Source organism: Eleginops maclovinus, chromosome 19 (assembly GCF_036324505.1).
Source record: "Eleginops maclovinus isolate JMC-PN-2008 ecotype Puerto Natales chromosome 19, JC_Emac_rtc_rv5, whole genome shotgun sequence".
NCBI classification, from domain to species: Eukaryota; Metazoa; Chordata; class Actinopteri; order Perciformes; family Eleginopidae; genus Eleginops; species Eleginops maclovinus.
In genome coordinates, this window is record NC_086367.1 from 23,490,946 (window position 1) to 23,506,165 (window position 15,220).

The window sequence follows — 15,220 nt, forward strand, 5'->3', positions numbered from 1 at the left end:
AGCAAAACAAATACCAAAAAAAATGGAGGACAGAACATGACTAAATGAAGAAATGTGTACGGAAACAAAAAAGATGTGGAAATAAATACAGGAATAAATAAAAAGAGTAAAAAAACATGGAAAAAAATAATATTAATCTGGAAATAAGTAAAGACATAAATAAATGTGGAAATTAATGAATGTATAAATAAATATGGAAATGAATGAATGTATAAATAAATAACAGTTGAGAATAAAACAGATCATACATTATTACACATCTTTAATTTATTTCTACATTTATTTATTTTGGTGTCTGTATGCTAATGAGGTGGGCGGTCCTTACCTCAGTCTGAAGCAGGATTGGTCACAGGACTGTACTACTTCAAACTGTCCTCGCTGATTCGTGTCTGTCAATTATCCAACCCAGTCGTGTTTTAATTGTTTAATTGTTTTATTATATTGTTTTTTGGGGGGAGAGGGGATTATTCTGGTCCTAACTCCAGTACAGTAGGCGGCAGTAATGCACCCCTAACGCTGGATGCCAACCGCCTCTCAAGGAACGACCGGAAGTTAGGTGTGAAGACAGGAACAACAAAGAGGAGAAAGCGAAGCGGCTATAAAAGCTCTTTAGGAGACACACCTCAACACGAAACCAAGGAAAGTAGCTGTCGATCTCAGTAGGTGAGTTAAACCCCTATTACTAAACGATATATAATATAAATCCGCTCTTCAGGGACTACATTTTCTCTGAGCCATGTTTCAGTGAGTTAGCCGTTAGCCTCCCAACGGCCGCTAACTGCTCTGCCGTTACTATTGGCTAATGGGCTATTTGAGCCGTTAGCTAATCAGAATCAGAACAAGATACAGTAAGATTTACTTTATCTATTACCTAATTACCTTATTCCACTCATGCCAATTATTATAAATCATAACATGAACACTTTATGCAGTTTCTGAGCACATGATGGGAAGGAGAAGAAAGTCTCATTTTACCTGTCCCTTTATTAAAAAAATAACAATAAAAATGTGTATGATAATGTTGAAAATAAACAAACATAAAATATAAACCTCTTAAAATAGGTAATAAAAGATAGATAGATACTTCATTCTTCCCAAATAGTTTTGTCACAGCAGCAGGGTTTTGTATTTAGAAATAGTTCACATGACTAGCAAATATATGCTAATTCACAATAGAAATAATGAATACCACAGTATCTAAATAATACTCAACATACCAAACATATTGATAAATTGAATACTCTACAATATACAGTCTCATTAAGCTACAGAAATGTATAAGATTTTACTACGGACACATTGGCATTGGATGATGTATACATTACAACTGTGCAAATACGAAACAGAACTGAAAAGTCAAATACATACATGTTGAAAGTGAGAGATAACAATCTGTAGATGGAAATAAACACTATTAAGCACCAAATCACAGCTAACGACATTCTAAAGAAGGATTGGTATAGCGAAAAGTGAAAAGCCAAAATGGCTAAATATTAAATAAGAGGCAAGCATAAAATATTAAAGATAAAAATAGAAATCACACAAAACACACATCCAGGTGGAAAGAGGAAGTCCTTATTGCAGTGTTATTCCAGATTTATTACAGTAGTTGAATTGTGTAACTACGAGATAGCAGCCAATACAAATAATATCATAAGTGATATTGCTCAACAGAGGTGTTGCAGTCTTGTCGTGTGGTGGTCTGATGATCCTGTGTTATCCACTTTAATGGAGACGGTTTGATTTGAACGCTGCTTACTATTTCCTTGTAAAATGTCTTACTTGCGTTTAATGAGTTACCTGAACTTTACATACACTATCGATAAGTAGGTTACTAACAAGGAAGTTACCTTAGTGTTTGGAGCGTACAATAAAGATAATAATAGGTATTAAAAATACAGATAAATCAAGATGCTCTCTCAGTTTCAAATCACATGTTTGCCTCTCAGGGCTATAAAACACATGACAATACTTTGATTTACATTTCAATGATTGCCATGCTTTCATTATACTAATTTAACATGCTTTCAATTTGTATGAACTGCTATTGTCTTTCATCAGGGCAAAAGAATCTGGTGTGCATGTGAGGACAAGTGTCAGCCGAGCCAAAAATGGCGAACAATGCCGAGGATATCGAGAACAACATGGTCAGTATGAGAGCGCCACAGCGGCTGTAACTGTGTGTGTGTGTGTGTGTGTGTGTGTGTGTGTGTGTGTGTGTGTGTGTGTGTGTGTGTGTGTGTGTGTGTGTGTGTGTGTGTGTGTGTGTGTGTGTGTGTGTGTGTGTAAAATGATTAGCTAACAGTTTTAGTTGTGTGCTTCTGAGTCAGACTGTGGAGCAGTCTGATAACTGTGGTGTCACCAGGATGTTAACTCAGTACATTATGGTTCTGCTCTCACTGTACATAAAGGTGTGGCCCGGTCCAGCAGTCAAAGTGTCCTCTCACTGTCCCAGAAACGACACAACCTAACCTTAAGCCTTGTTTATCCCATAACAGCTGAGCGTGCACAGCAACATGTCTCTGTTTTGGCGAGCTGCTGCATTTCATTTCTGTCTTTAGCGGCTTATTATGGTCTGTATGATGTCAGTCGGGTCAGAAAAGAGTAGCTATGACAGTGAGGCTGGATTTAGAAACAATCAAGAACAAGCAGCAGAGGATCGTATCAGGGCTCAAGAATAAAGATTCCTTGCTGCCACAACAGGCTAGTAAATCCAGCATCTAGAGTTAAACACAGCATCTATCTTCTCCGTTATCCTGGACACGTGAGTTGAGTAGCATTAGAGGATATGGTTGAATCTACAGATGAATTTTCTTAAATTAAACTTGTGTCCGTCTTGTTTCTGTGTTCTCTGTGAGACTGCTTCATGGTTCTGACACACGTCTCGACTCGTTTTATTTCACACAGTTCCCCTGATTTGTTTTATTGTCATGACGGCACATATCTTGAGGGTGATGGGAGCTTTTAATCGTTGATAAACTTGACATTAAACTTCAATTTCTGTTTGTTTTTGATAACGACTAAAAGGTTCAACAATGTGTATAGAGGGATTTAATCATTTACTTTGTGGGAATGGATTCTAACCAAGTGAAAACAACAGCATTTGAACCCTGGATGTACAACAGTATCCCAACCCTTCATAGGGGCTAGTTAATTGTTAAAAAAGTGTATGCACACTGCAGCCTTTTACATTTCCTTCTTCTGTGTTTTGTAAAAGTATATCAGGGAGCAATTTGTTACTGGATATTAAAGGTATCCGTTAGTTGCAGCCCTAGGTGATTGTGATCAGTGGACCAACACTCTCCTTCTTCAGGACTGAGAAACTTTTGTTGAGGAGCTGAGGCAACCTCCCCTGTTCAGAAGAGTCTCCAGAGATTCTTCCTGTCTTGTCTCTGAGTTGTTGGTCGGCGGCCACAGGTCTTGACTCGTTTTAGTTGACACAGTTCTCCTGGTTTTTATTGTCATGGCGGGACAAATCTTTGGGATGAGGGGTAGCATTTTATCCCCGGAGGACCTGGTCTGGTGAGCGTAACGTGCCAGTTAATCTCTGAAATGAAAACATGGATAGTTGTAGTGTCCGTACAACTCCAAGGCATTTCTGCCAATAAAAACAAACACACGTTTTAGTAAAGAGTGTTTTAAACTGATAATGTCATTGTGTTGTTGACCTGAGGACGTCTGCAGAAACATGTTTGGATGAGTCATGTGGAATATTCTTGGTGCAGATTTTCTGAAAATCTCTATCTGGTTCCTTAAACTCACACAACTTTGAACCACAATGTCTCTGTGTTGTGTTTGAAGCCACGCTGCAAGCTGCAGATAACAGAGTTGTGGGAGCATCCTGTTTCACAAATGATCTCCAAACTATCGAGGCATACCTGCTCTGTTGTCCCAAGTACGGCTTTTATTTAAAAACACGCTTACATTGAGCAAAACAAGAATTCAAATTGTGTTCAGCAGATTTTTGTAAACTTGGCTCCAGTCCCGGGATATTCCCAATCACCAACAATTTCACCAGAATGTGTGAGAGAGAAACGGGGATTTGAGCCTCTGCAGACCATTGACATGCACTAACGCCTATAGAACATACTACAGGAGAGGAAAACCCCAAAAGAATTACAGGGCCTCTTTAAAATATTAGAGTGATTCTTCTTCTCCTGTTCAGGACCAGCAGGAGACAAATGTGGCCTCTGAACCCCCCCCTCAGCCCCAGGAGGAAGCAGGGGTCCGGGTCCGGTGCAGAGCAGCTGATGAAGCAGTTGCAGGTCCCGGGGGAAACGGCAGCGGTCCGGAGCAGAACGGGCAGCCCCCCGCCTCCCGGCCCCCCCGGGTGGTGGAGACGGAGGAGGACGAGGACGAAGAGCTGACCCTGAAGTACGGAGCCAAACACGTCATCATGCTGTTCGTGCCCGTGACGCTCTGCATGGTGGTCGTCGTGGCAACCATAAAGTCCGTCAGCTTCTACACCAAGAACGACGGGCAGAGGCTGTGAGTGGAACCGCTTTCAATAAAGCAGGGATTGTGGTAGATAAAGATTAGTCAATGGACAGAAAAATACTCATTTTTGTTATTAATTCATGTTTAAATTAACTCAAATCTGGAGAGTTCCTGCTTTCCTCTGTTTTGTTATTCAATATATCAATAAATATGTGTTAGTTGCAGGTGTAATGCTCATCCTGCTGTTTGAAGGAGTTGCAGTACAGCCTCAGGGCCACTAGGTGGAGTCAATACAGTGTTCATCAAGCCTGATTGCTTCAGTCCAGTTTATGCATTTAGAATAAGACATCACTTTTGAAGTATTGACAAACCAATGCCAGTTAAAACTGACTTAATACTTTTTTACATGAATTAATTCTCATTATACTGAAAAAGAAGGACTGAAACTTAATAAATGTATGTTTATTATGTATACCCCATAGTGTTCATTCTTTATCATACTTAAAAGAAATACTTGTAAAAACCTATAAACACTTTATACTTTTTGTATATTATTTCAAAACTCTTCCACAAATTCTCTCCTCTACCTGTTTGCATTTATTATCATTTTAGTTTCTCTAACTTAGTTGATACCGACTCTCTTAAATGTGGAATAACTTGTATAATGATAACTGTATGCATCTGCATTTGTGATTGTTTTGTGTGCACCTCCTCAGACCTCCAGACAGTATGTAATGTATGGCGCTGTAATAAACCTGCATAGTTTGAATACCTAGACGGTGCTGTAACTGCAACGGTCATAAAGCAGAGTCTGGTTCAGAGCTTTAGCTAAACTAAAACATCCTACTTTATATTAAGTTATATCCAGAGTAACGTAAACCCCCTGAAGCAGACTTACCTCACTGTGAGAAGAGCCTCTGTGTTTCCTTATCTCTATTTATTATATATCCACCCCCCCCCCCCCTCAGGATCTACACACCGTTCCCTGAGGACATGGTGACGTTGGGACAGCGAGCGCTGAACTCCATCCTGAACGCCACCATCATGATCACCGTCATCATCGTCATGACGCTGGTGCTGGTGCTGCTCTACAAGTACCGCTGCTACAAGGTGAGACTGCACACTGCACACACACTCACTGCACACACACAGGCTGCACACACACAGGCTGTACACACACAGGCTGCGCACACACACGCTGCACACACACAGGCTGCACACACACAGGCTGCACACACACAGGCTGCACACACACAGGCTGCACACACACAGGCTGCACACACACATGCTGCACACACACATGCTGCACACACACATGCTGCACACACACAGGCTGCACACACACATGCTGCACACACACACAGGCTGCACACACACTCTGCACACACACTCTGCACACACACAGGCTGCACACACACTCCCTGTACACACACAGGCTGCACACACACTCCCTGCACAGCTAGGAAACAATGTGTGTTTACCACAGGTTCAAATAGGCCTTTTTCAACCAGGCCTTTTGACCTGACTAATGAACAATGTAAATAATGATGGCTCCATTTCAAGTGCTCTAGTCGGAGAGTCTCTGTCCAGGTAGATTAAATCAGGCAGGGTATTTCAAGGTGTTGGCCTCTTGGCATTGAACCCTATAGCAGTGATTTGTCTATGTATTATGAAATCATTCAGAACAAAAGATAGCTTCAACAAACCCCATGATCTTCCCCTCACAGGTGATCCAAGGCTGGCTCTTCCTCTCCTCCCTCCTCCTGCTCTTCGTCTTCTCCTACATCTACCTCAAGTAAGCTCTACATTTGACCTCAGCTCCCACTTATTCTCATAAACATCCCGATGTCTAATCCTTCACCCTGCTCTGTGCATCAGGGAGGTTTTTAAGAACTACAACGTGGCCATGGACTACTTCACGCTGTCCATAATAATCTGGAACTTCGGGGTGGTGGGCATGATGTGTATTCACTGGAAGGGCCCCCTGAGGCTCCAGCAGGCCTACCTCATCATGATCAGTGCACTAATGGCCCTCGTCTTCATCAAGTACCTGCCCGAGTGGACCGCCTGGCTCATATTAGCCGTCATATCCGTCTACGGTAAATCTCCTCTCTCCCTCTCGCTCTCTCTCGCTCTCTCTCGCTCTCTCTCTCTCCCTCTTTCTCTGCTGCGTGAGAGAAGATAATGAACCCTTCAACCCTGGGAGAGGATTGCACCTATGTTCATCTGGTTCCTTTTTAGGGCGTAAGGAGAAAGGATAGATTTAAGAAGGTGTTATACAATTTACTTTGGTCTTTGGGAAAGGAATAGATTTGGAGCCGAAGCTGAAGATATTAAAATGTGAAACGACAGCTATTTAATTCACCTTTTATTGCTTTTCAAAACAGATTACATCATTAGAACAAAGACATTACACCTCTGAGACCTGCAGTACTTTACTGTGTGGAAAGGCTGCTGCAGGATTGAATTAAATGAACTGATATCCTCTGAAAGCATTAAGGATATCGTCACAAAACACATCCTGCTGGCCTGTTGGTAAGGAAGCTAAATATTGCTCCAAAGTTATGCAAAGCACATATTCACAGTGGTTTTCTTACGTCTCACTTCTAGATCTAAATGCATATGGGATCTATAGATACCCACAACCATCTCCCCTTTGAATAAATGCCCACTTTATGCCAAACATGCAGTTTTGTGCAAAAATCATGCAGTTTGTGTTTTTTCACCAATTCTAAGAAAATGATGTGTTGTAATATTTCTGCACCCTCTGGTGCCTAAACAATGTCGGACTTGGATTCATTAATCAGATGATACGCTGTGCCCCCTAAATAAGGAACCTATGTGGATCTATAAGGGTCAACACAAGATAAAACAATAACAGTCATTTTGTGTGTTTTTATTATGATTTATTTGTCTGAAAGGCCAGCTGTGTAGCAACAACTGAAACTGAAACATAAATGTGGATTGAGAGACAAATGGTGAGCGAAAGGGAAGTCATGGGGGGACTGAGTTGAAAGCGGGACACCCAAAAATAAAAGATGTTGGTCTGTGGAAGTAAACCCTGCAGAGAAGAGAGGGAGCGTTAGATCTGTTATCAGTGACCAAACCTGTAGACTGATCTCTGTATTCCTCTGAAGCCTCTGCTTCTCTTCATGTCAGGGGGGTCTGTTGTCTGTCTCCCTCAGGTTGTCTAACACCACCCATCTGGTTTCTCTCTCCTCTCAGATCTGTTGGCGGTGCTCTGTCCCAAAGGGCCCCTGAGGATCCTGGTGGAGACGGCTCAGGAGAGGAACGAGCCCATCTTCCCCGCCCTCATCTACTCCTGTAAGACCCTCTGAATACAGCGCTGTGATTGTTACACACACAGATGAGGCAATGGAGACATGTTTCTAAGAAATGCTTCCCCTTCAAAATCCCACTCCAAAAGTCCCTTATTACTTCCTCAAGCGTTTCCACTGAAGTGACACATTCCTTTGAAGCTCATCTTGTTTCAGCGCTTTCACTTCACCTGGCAGCCACTTAAAATAACACTCCAACTCCTTTTAGCGCCTGCACTTCCTCTGAGTTGAGTCGTAGTTAAAAGGACTCCCAGGGCGCTGAGCGTTAATGCTCTGTTGGATCTGAAATGGATAATAATGTCTGTTGAAAATGTTCTAGCATATTTATTTTAACCGTTGTTTTGCAAGAATATGACAGAATATGTTTGCATAGGTCACAAGGAACCTCACATCTTCTTATTAATGTACACTTACTTTGTTAATACACTGTCTCAGCCGTGTGTGTGTTCATAGATGCATCAGACTACACCTTCTTACTTTGTATTCTGTAGTAACATGAATCCTTTAACCCTAATATCTTGCCTCTGGGATTCTCCTTCCTTCTCAGCTACTATGGTGTGGCTCGTCAACATGGCCGACACCGAGTGGCCAAAAAGAAACTCTACAGAAGCGGCGGCCCCTCCCCCTCAACCTCAGGAGGATCCAGAAGGTTTCTGATTTAATCAAACTCACCTGGGATATGAGTCACACATTAATATTCATCAGTATCATCCTAACATTTACCCGGTATCACTCCCTGCAGCCGTGGCCTCCCCACCTCCCCTCCACCCTGTCTCAGGACGACGGGGGCTTCAGCTCCAACTGGGTGAACAACCAGGAGCACCAGCTGGGCACCCTGCAGACCACGGAGCAGAGCCGCAGGGAGATCCAGGAGATGCCCTCCGCCCGCCCCCCAGTGGAGGACGACGACGACGACGAGGAGAGTGAGTGCTGCAGACCCACATATATAAACCCAGCGCTTTAAACACACTGCTGTTCTTCACAATGACATGTTGAGAGGTTTCTCCTCTTGGCTTGGAAGGGTTTTATATCTACTCATTTGAACATGTTGACTCGTCACCAGGATAAATGAATAGAGCACCAAGTTTCATTTAAAGTCTTATGACAAAAGCCATGTGTGTGTTTTTGGGTATAAGTTGGCAAGTTTGCACGCAACGCATTTCCCAAAAGAAGCCGTCGTTTCAAATAGAAAGTGAAACATGGGTTGTAAAACACCAACATGTTGTTGCACTTTGTTTGTACACACACACACACACACACACACACACACACACACACACACACACACACACACACACACACACACACACACACACACACACACACACACACACACACACACACACACACACAGAGACACACATAGACTGAGAGCTTCTAATTTTGGTAGAAGTTTTAAGCCCTATTTTTTTCTCAAACTAGGGGATGGTTTTGGAGAAGATTTAAGTAATTATGAACATAGAATAGAATCACAATGACCCATGCAAGATACAAAAAAAGTTCTGCTGCAATTTAGTTTGACACAGATTTTCTATTTTGAGTAGTTTGATCTTCAGTAGATTCAGAAAAACATTGACTAAATATTTATGTTTTGAGAGGCTGATATTCCATCTGCAATGTTGAGGCTACTGAAGGTGCAACAGTGTGACTTATTTACACCCCCAGGAGACACTGAGCAACATAACATGTTGATTAAAGCAGCTTTTTAATCTGTACTGATCTTATCTGTACCTAATTTATTCAGTGGGTTTCATGGTCTGAATAGAAGCGTGTTTCTTTATATGAACTGTCTGGTCCTTCCACACATCTCTTTAAACACACACTATCTTCAGTATCATGTATTGCCCCCCCAGCTCTGATCTGATCCCCGTCTGTAATTTAAACCCATACTGTGTGTGTGTGTGTGTGTGTGACCACATGATGGAGTGTTTTTATGAGCTGCCCTCTCCGTGTGAAACGAGTGTGACTGCATGTTTGGCTGCAGCCTGTTTTTAGTCGCAGATTAGGAAGCGATTTATTCACGACAATTGCCGGGTTTCATGTGAGCGTGAGCCGGGTAAATGTGGGCTCTTTTTTGTTTGTACAGTAATTACAGTACAGATCTCTCTGGGGGTGGGAGGGCGTGAGTCTCTGTGTGTTTCTGAAGGAGCCTCCACCCTGACTGTGGTGTCCTCCCGTCTCTCTCTCTCTCTCTCTCTCTGTCTCTCTCTCTCAGGGGGAGTCAAGCTGGGCCTCGGAGACTTCATCTTCTACAGCATGCTGGTGGGGAAGGCCTCGGCCACAGCCAGCGGCGACTGGAACACCACGCTCGCCTGCTTCGTGGCCATCCTCATCGTGAGTGCTTATTCCAGCGTCCAGCACGCGCCACCGCTAAACCGCCCCGCTTGATTGTATAACAGCTTGGTTTTATCTGTCTGTCTCCCCCGTCCCCCGTCATAGAGTCCTATTGGGAACCTAGAAATGTTGAATACCCCAAAGCTTTATGATAGACGTGTACAGTACGGGTCCCCACCACAGAGAAAGAGCCGGGTGCTCACCTGTGTATGTTGGCAGTTAGCATAAGTAGCATTAATTAGCATATGCAGACAATGTTTTAGAGTGATTTTGTTATTGAGGATGCTGAATCCATTTCTGACCATTTAAGGATCAGAAATGGCAGTTTTTACCAGAAGGTGGCCATATTTTGACTCACAATGGACTCATTTTGATGTATTTCGGGACAATTTTAACATTTTAGGGGACTGTAACTGCCATCATTTAGCTATTTCCTGCACATGACCACACAAACCTCCAGCAATTTATTGTATAACAGCTGTGTTCCCCCCTCCCCGCAGGGCCTGTGCCTGACCCTGCTGCTCCTCGCCATCTTCAAGAAGGCGCTCCCCGCCCTGCCCATCTCCATTTTCTTCGGCCTCGTCTTCTACTTCGCCACAGACAACCTGGTGCAGCCCTTCATGGACAGACTGGCGCTACACCAGTTCTACATTTAGCAGGACGCCGCCCCCCATAAACCCCCACCCTCGTGTTTCCTCCGGCCAACATCACCGGCCGGGTGGTGAACAGCAGGGCAATGATGGTGCCCCCCTCCTACAAAGCCACTATGAGGACACATGTTTTTTTTGTTCTGCCTTTTTCTCTCCTGGAGGGGTTCCCGCCCCATTTTTATTTCAGTTTTTTTTAAACCAAGAAGTGACATTTCTCGCTCTGCTTGGGACCTCATCTTCACCGTTTTTAATTTATCCATGGAGGCTTCACAGGAGCTTCCTCTCACAGTAATAACCACAGTCTTCTACAACTGTACAGAAGGAGCCTTGCTCAGGGACACTGAGAGGTCGCTGTGGAGCAAAGGGAGACGCTGTTCATTCAATCCTCCTTCAAAGACTTTAATCAAATATCTTCACTTTTACAGCCCCCCCCCAAAAGTAACCCTACTTTAAAAGAAGAGAGCCTTCCTGAGTAACGGACACTCTGTGGTGGTGTTGATGATGTGTAGCTTGTGTTTGAGCCGTCAGTCACCACACGTGCTTTCCTCACCGACGTTAAGAATGGTTAAGACGCGTTTGGTTTTCCCACTTTAGACACGAGAAGAAAAGCTCTGCGGAGGAGCGATCACACCCCAAGTTCTTCAGTCTTTTTCACAGGAAAGAGTGGGTTTATTGTCTCTAGAATTAAGACTTGAGTCATAGAGCTCCAATGGAAAATCAATTGCCAAAAATGTGGATTTTTTAAAAGTAATTGTTCATAAATGTGCAAAAATGTCACATCAAAGAGAAATCACCAAGTGGTTTATTACTCAATAATGTGAATAATCGTGTCACTTTAGAGACATGAAAAACAAACCACTATAGAGTGATTAACAGATCATGTTTTGAGCCGGTGAATCTTTCTCACCTGTAAAGTGGATTTATTATCTCTAGAATTAAGACCAGAGGGGAATACAGCTGCAACGACGAGTCCAGAGAAACATCATTTCAGAATATATGGTTAATTGTTTGAGGTTTAAAGTCATTTTTCATGCAGAACTGTCCCGAAATGCTGTTTTCAGCCTCTCTTAAATCGAGATTTTCCGCCTTTCTATCTCTAGTATCATATTAAAGGAATATCTTTAGCTTTTGGACTGATAAAACAAGACTTTAAAGACATCACCTTGGACTTTTAACAGCCTGAGACTTTTCACTATCTGACCAAACAATGAAGAGAAAATGATTAGTCAATCATGAAAATAATCTTGAGTGGCAGCCGTACTAAATCATGTTATATTCCCCCCCTTTAGAGACACACAAACAAATCTGTCACACCTGCAACGATATACGCTGATCACGAGCATCTCTCGTTGAGAAAAAGGGGATTTGTTTTGTGTCTAGACATTAAGATGTCGGTATAACTTTGACACTGACTCTTTTATTTCCATCAAAAGGAACACCAACAAAACAAAAAGCTTGTGCATCAGTTACTCCTCCCGTGTTACCTTGAATTATTGTAGAAATCTAGTTTTTCTCTCATGCCTCTGCGTTGGACAGAGTATCCGTAAACAGAGAAAAGTCTTGAAATGAAGTAAAAACACAACTCATGCAGTTTAGCCCAAGTCTAGTTTATCCAGTTGATGCGTACTACTTCATAAACTTCATCCGAATACTACGAAAAGTATTTTCCTGTAGAGGCATTTGAGGAAAAGTCAAGTTTCTTCAATAACGGGAGAGTAATTGATATAGAAATTGACAATTTGTGGGTGAAATATTCCTACAAATCACAGTTGATTTCACAGCCTGCATAGGGAGGAAAGTTATCACACACACACACACACACACACACACACACCTGAGATTGCCTGGAGGTCCAGTGCCTTGCTCTGTGGGCATTTCAGTAGTTGTTGTTGTTGTTATTGTAGACAGAAACGTGCTTTTCATTCTCTTCCCTGACTCACATTTCATTTTATTTTTCTCCGACCTGCCCAGGGACTGTGACCCGTGATCATCTGCTCACACACTCTTTAGCCCGCCGTCTGAGACTATGCTACACCACGGTTATTTCCACTGAACACAGATACTGTTGTGTGTATTTTCCCAAATATGCATAAAATAAACTTTGTACTTTTTCAAACACGAGGGAAACGGTTCCTGCACAGATCTGTGAAACTAACATACCATCTGGTTTTAAGGGGAACATGCTGAATGAGGGAGGTATATATGTAGTGTGATTGGAAACTTGAATTTGAACATAATCTCCAGCATTAACTGTGTTTTTACAAATCAAATGTAATGAGATACAGATGGATGCAGGACGAGCTGCTCCGATGGGTTTTTATTGTTGCACTCGAGTGTCGTGCTTGCAGAGAAAAACCGAGGGAACAATATATAGAATATTTGTTCTGGAACGTTTCTTTTCTTTAGGGAATATGTCGGGTGACTGCCTTTTTTTTCTCCTGTTCTTCACATGCATATGTGTGTTATGCAAGGTTATTCAATTCAAATTTTGTTTTTTTTAATAAATAATGAAAGTTAAAATACTCTTCGTTGATGTTGTTTTAAATCTAAGTGCAGCTCTCAGATTCTCAAGGCTGTAATTTGTGTTTTTTTCTGCCAGTGTGGACAAAACGTAGCACTGTGGTGATCTGTGAAATCATAGTTGGTTTTGTTTTGATGCCAAGTGGTGACTCTGTTGGTGTTTATGCTTTTTACCAGCCCGAGTTAAACTGAGGTTCATAGTATGTGTGTTTCAGTACCAGCACAGTAAACATCTCTACACACACACTAACATCACATGCTTCCGACTCTAATCCACACATTAATATCAGTTGACATTACGATATATTCATCAGGTCAAAATGTCTTGAGGAACAATGTTTGACCTGCAGAAAAAGAAGGAATATAAAGTCTTGTGAATATGCAGCAGTAGAAGCTGTACCGGCCTTTGGATTGTAGTGGTATAGTAAAGTAAAAAGCAGTGAAAAATCAAAATAGATTTAACTTAATTCTAATTGCACAAGGAAGTAAGACTAAATTACTACTGGGACATGTTCAAAAAGCTCTCAAACTGCCTGCGCTGCAGCACCTCTTTTCACCCTCTGTCTGAAACCAGAGCCCAGTCTGCTCTGATTGGTCAGAACACACGACAGGAGAGGGATACCCCGAGCATCAGAGCCACTGTAAGTACCTGAGTAAATGCACTGAGTCGCATCCCTCACTTCACAGTTAACGTACAAACATAAACGATGATGATGAGAGACCTCCCCTCTGTAAACCTGCTCTCATCTCTCTCTTTTCCCTGCAGAGGTCAGAGGTCACGGTACGCTGCATTTCTCTCCATCACAGCGACACTATTGTCCGTCCTGCACCGTCGCTCCGCAGCTTCCTTTGACGCAGCCTCTCTGCAGGCGGTGGGAACATTCTGGGAATTCCTCCCGGCCTGCTGATGATTTCCCGCTCTCGCCAACCCCGGTGCCAACAGACCGCCGCTGGCACACCGCCTGGGACACGCATTAGCTGTCGTCATGGGGACGGTGTGGGACAGTGTCACGGTATGTCAGTTTACCCAGAGTGCTTAGCCTTTCACTGTGACTTACCTAACGAGCCCTCGGCGAGGCCTCATCCTGGCATGTGAGTCCTGCGGAGGCTCTGCTGCAGAGATAATTATTTAAAGCTTCTCCTGCATCACCTGCAGACACCTGCTAGGATCAGATTATAAAAAACATGCATCTCAAAGCAGTTTGACCTCAGAAAAAAGGATATGTCAAGATAAAGAATTCATATTGACAGAAATTCTTGTAGATGTTAAAATAAAAATGGAAGGGATTTTTAAAATATGATGTGCACATGTGTACTTAAAATGTGTACTTAAGTAAATATACTTAGTTACTCATGCAAAATCAGGGTCAAATACTTTAGGGAACAGTTGCTCCATTTAAGAATACAATTGAATAAAATAAGATAAAAATATAAAGACAATAAAAATAGAAAAATAATACAATTTAACAAAATAGCAAAAAAGATTGAAATAAATAAATAGAATAAAATACCAAATATATTTATATGAAACCACCTTTGAATCACCGTCATCTTGCATGTGTGAACAGATTTAATCGTGAGACTGCGTCTGTGTGTCACACCTGTGCACCAGGATAGCTCTGCTAAGGGGATTACAGTGCAGGGGGGACGTCTGCTGCATGAGAGACATGTGAGGAATCGAGGATTAGACTACCATAATCGCACACACTCAACAGCCCAGCACACAGGAGCTACTGCTTGCAACACACAGAAGAAGAAACCCTGCTAAGGTGATTTCAAACTCCTCAGAGATGTCTAAAGACAAGCTGGAGAGCCTGGTGAAGCGCATGGAGGAGACGCTGACGGAGATGGAGCAGCTGAAGGTGCACTGCGGGAAGCAGAGCGAGGAGCTGGGCCAGCTGGTGGTGGAGCTCCGCAGGGAGAACCAGGAGCTGGTGGAGA

The 15,220-nt window shown here is 42.6% G+C and overlaps 1 protein-coding gene across 1 annotated transcript; it reads left to right on the top strand.

Moving 5' to 3' along the window:
• Positions 1–413: 413 nt before the first annotated feature.
• psen1 (presenilin 1) lies at positions 414–13,282 on the top strand. Its single transcript, XM_063908922.1, is given in 12 exon segments — positions 414–663; positions 2,062–2,147; positions 4,166–4,488; positions 5,406–5,547; positions 6,165–6,232; positions 6,316–6,536; positions 7,663–7,761; positions 8,323–8,424; positions 8,518–8,533; positions 8,535–8,698; positions 9,991–10,109; positions 10,610–13,282. Coding segments are annotated over 11 exon segments (1,446 nt in total). The 5' UTR covers positions 414–663; positions 2,062–2,111; the 3' UTR covers positions 10,766–13,282.
• Positions 13,283–15,220: the final 1,938 nt, after the last annotated feature.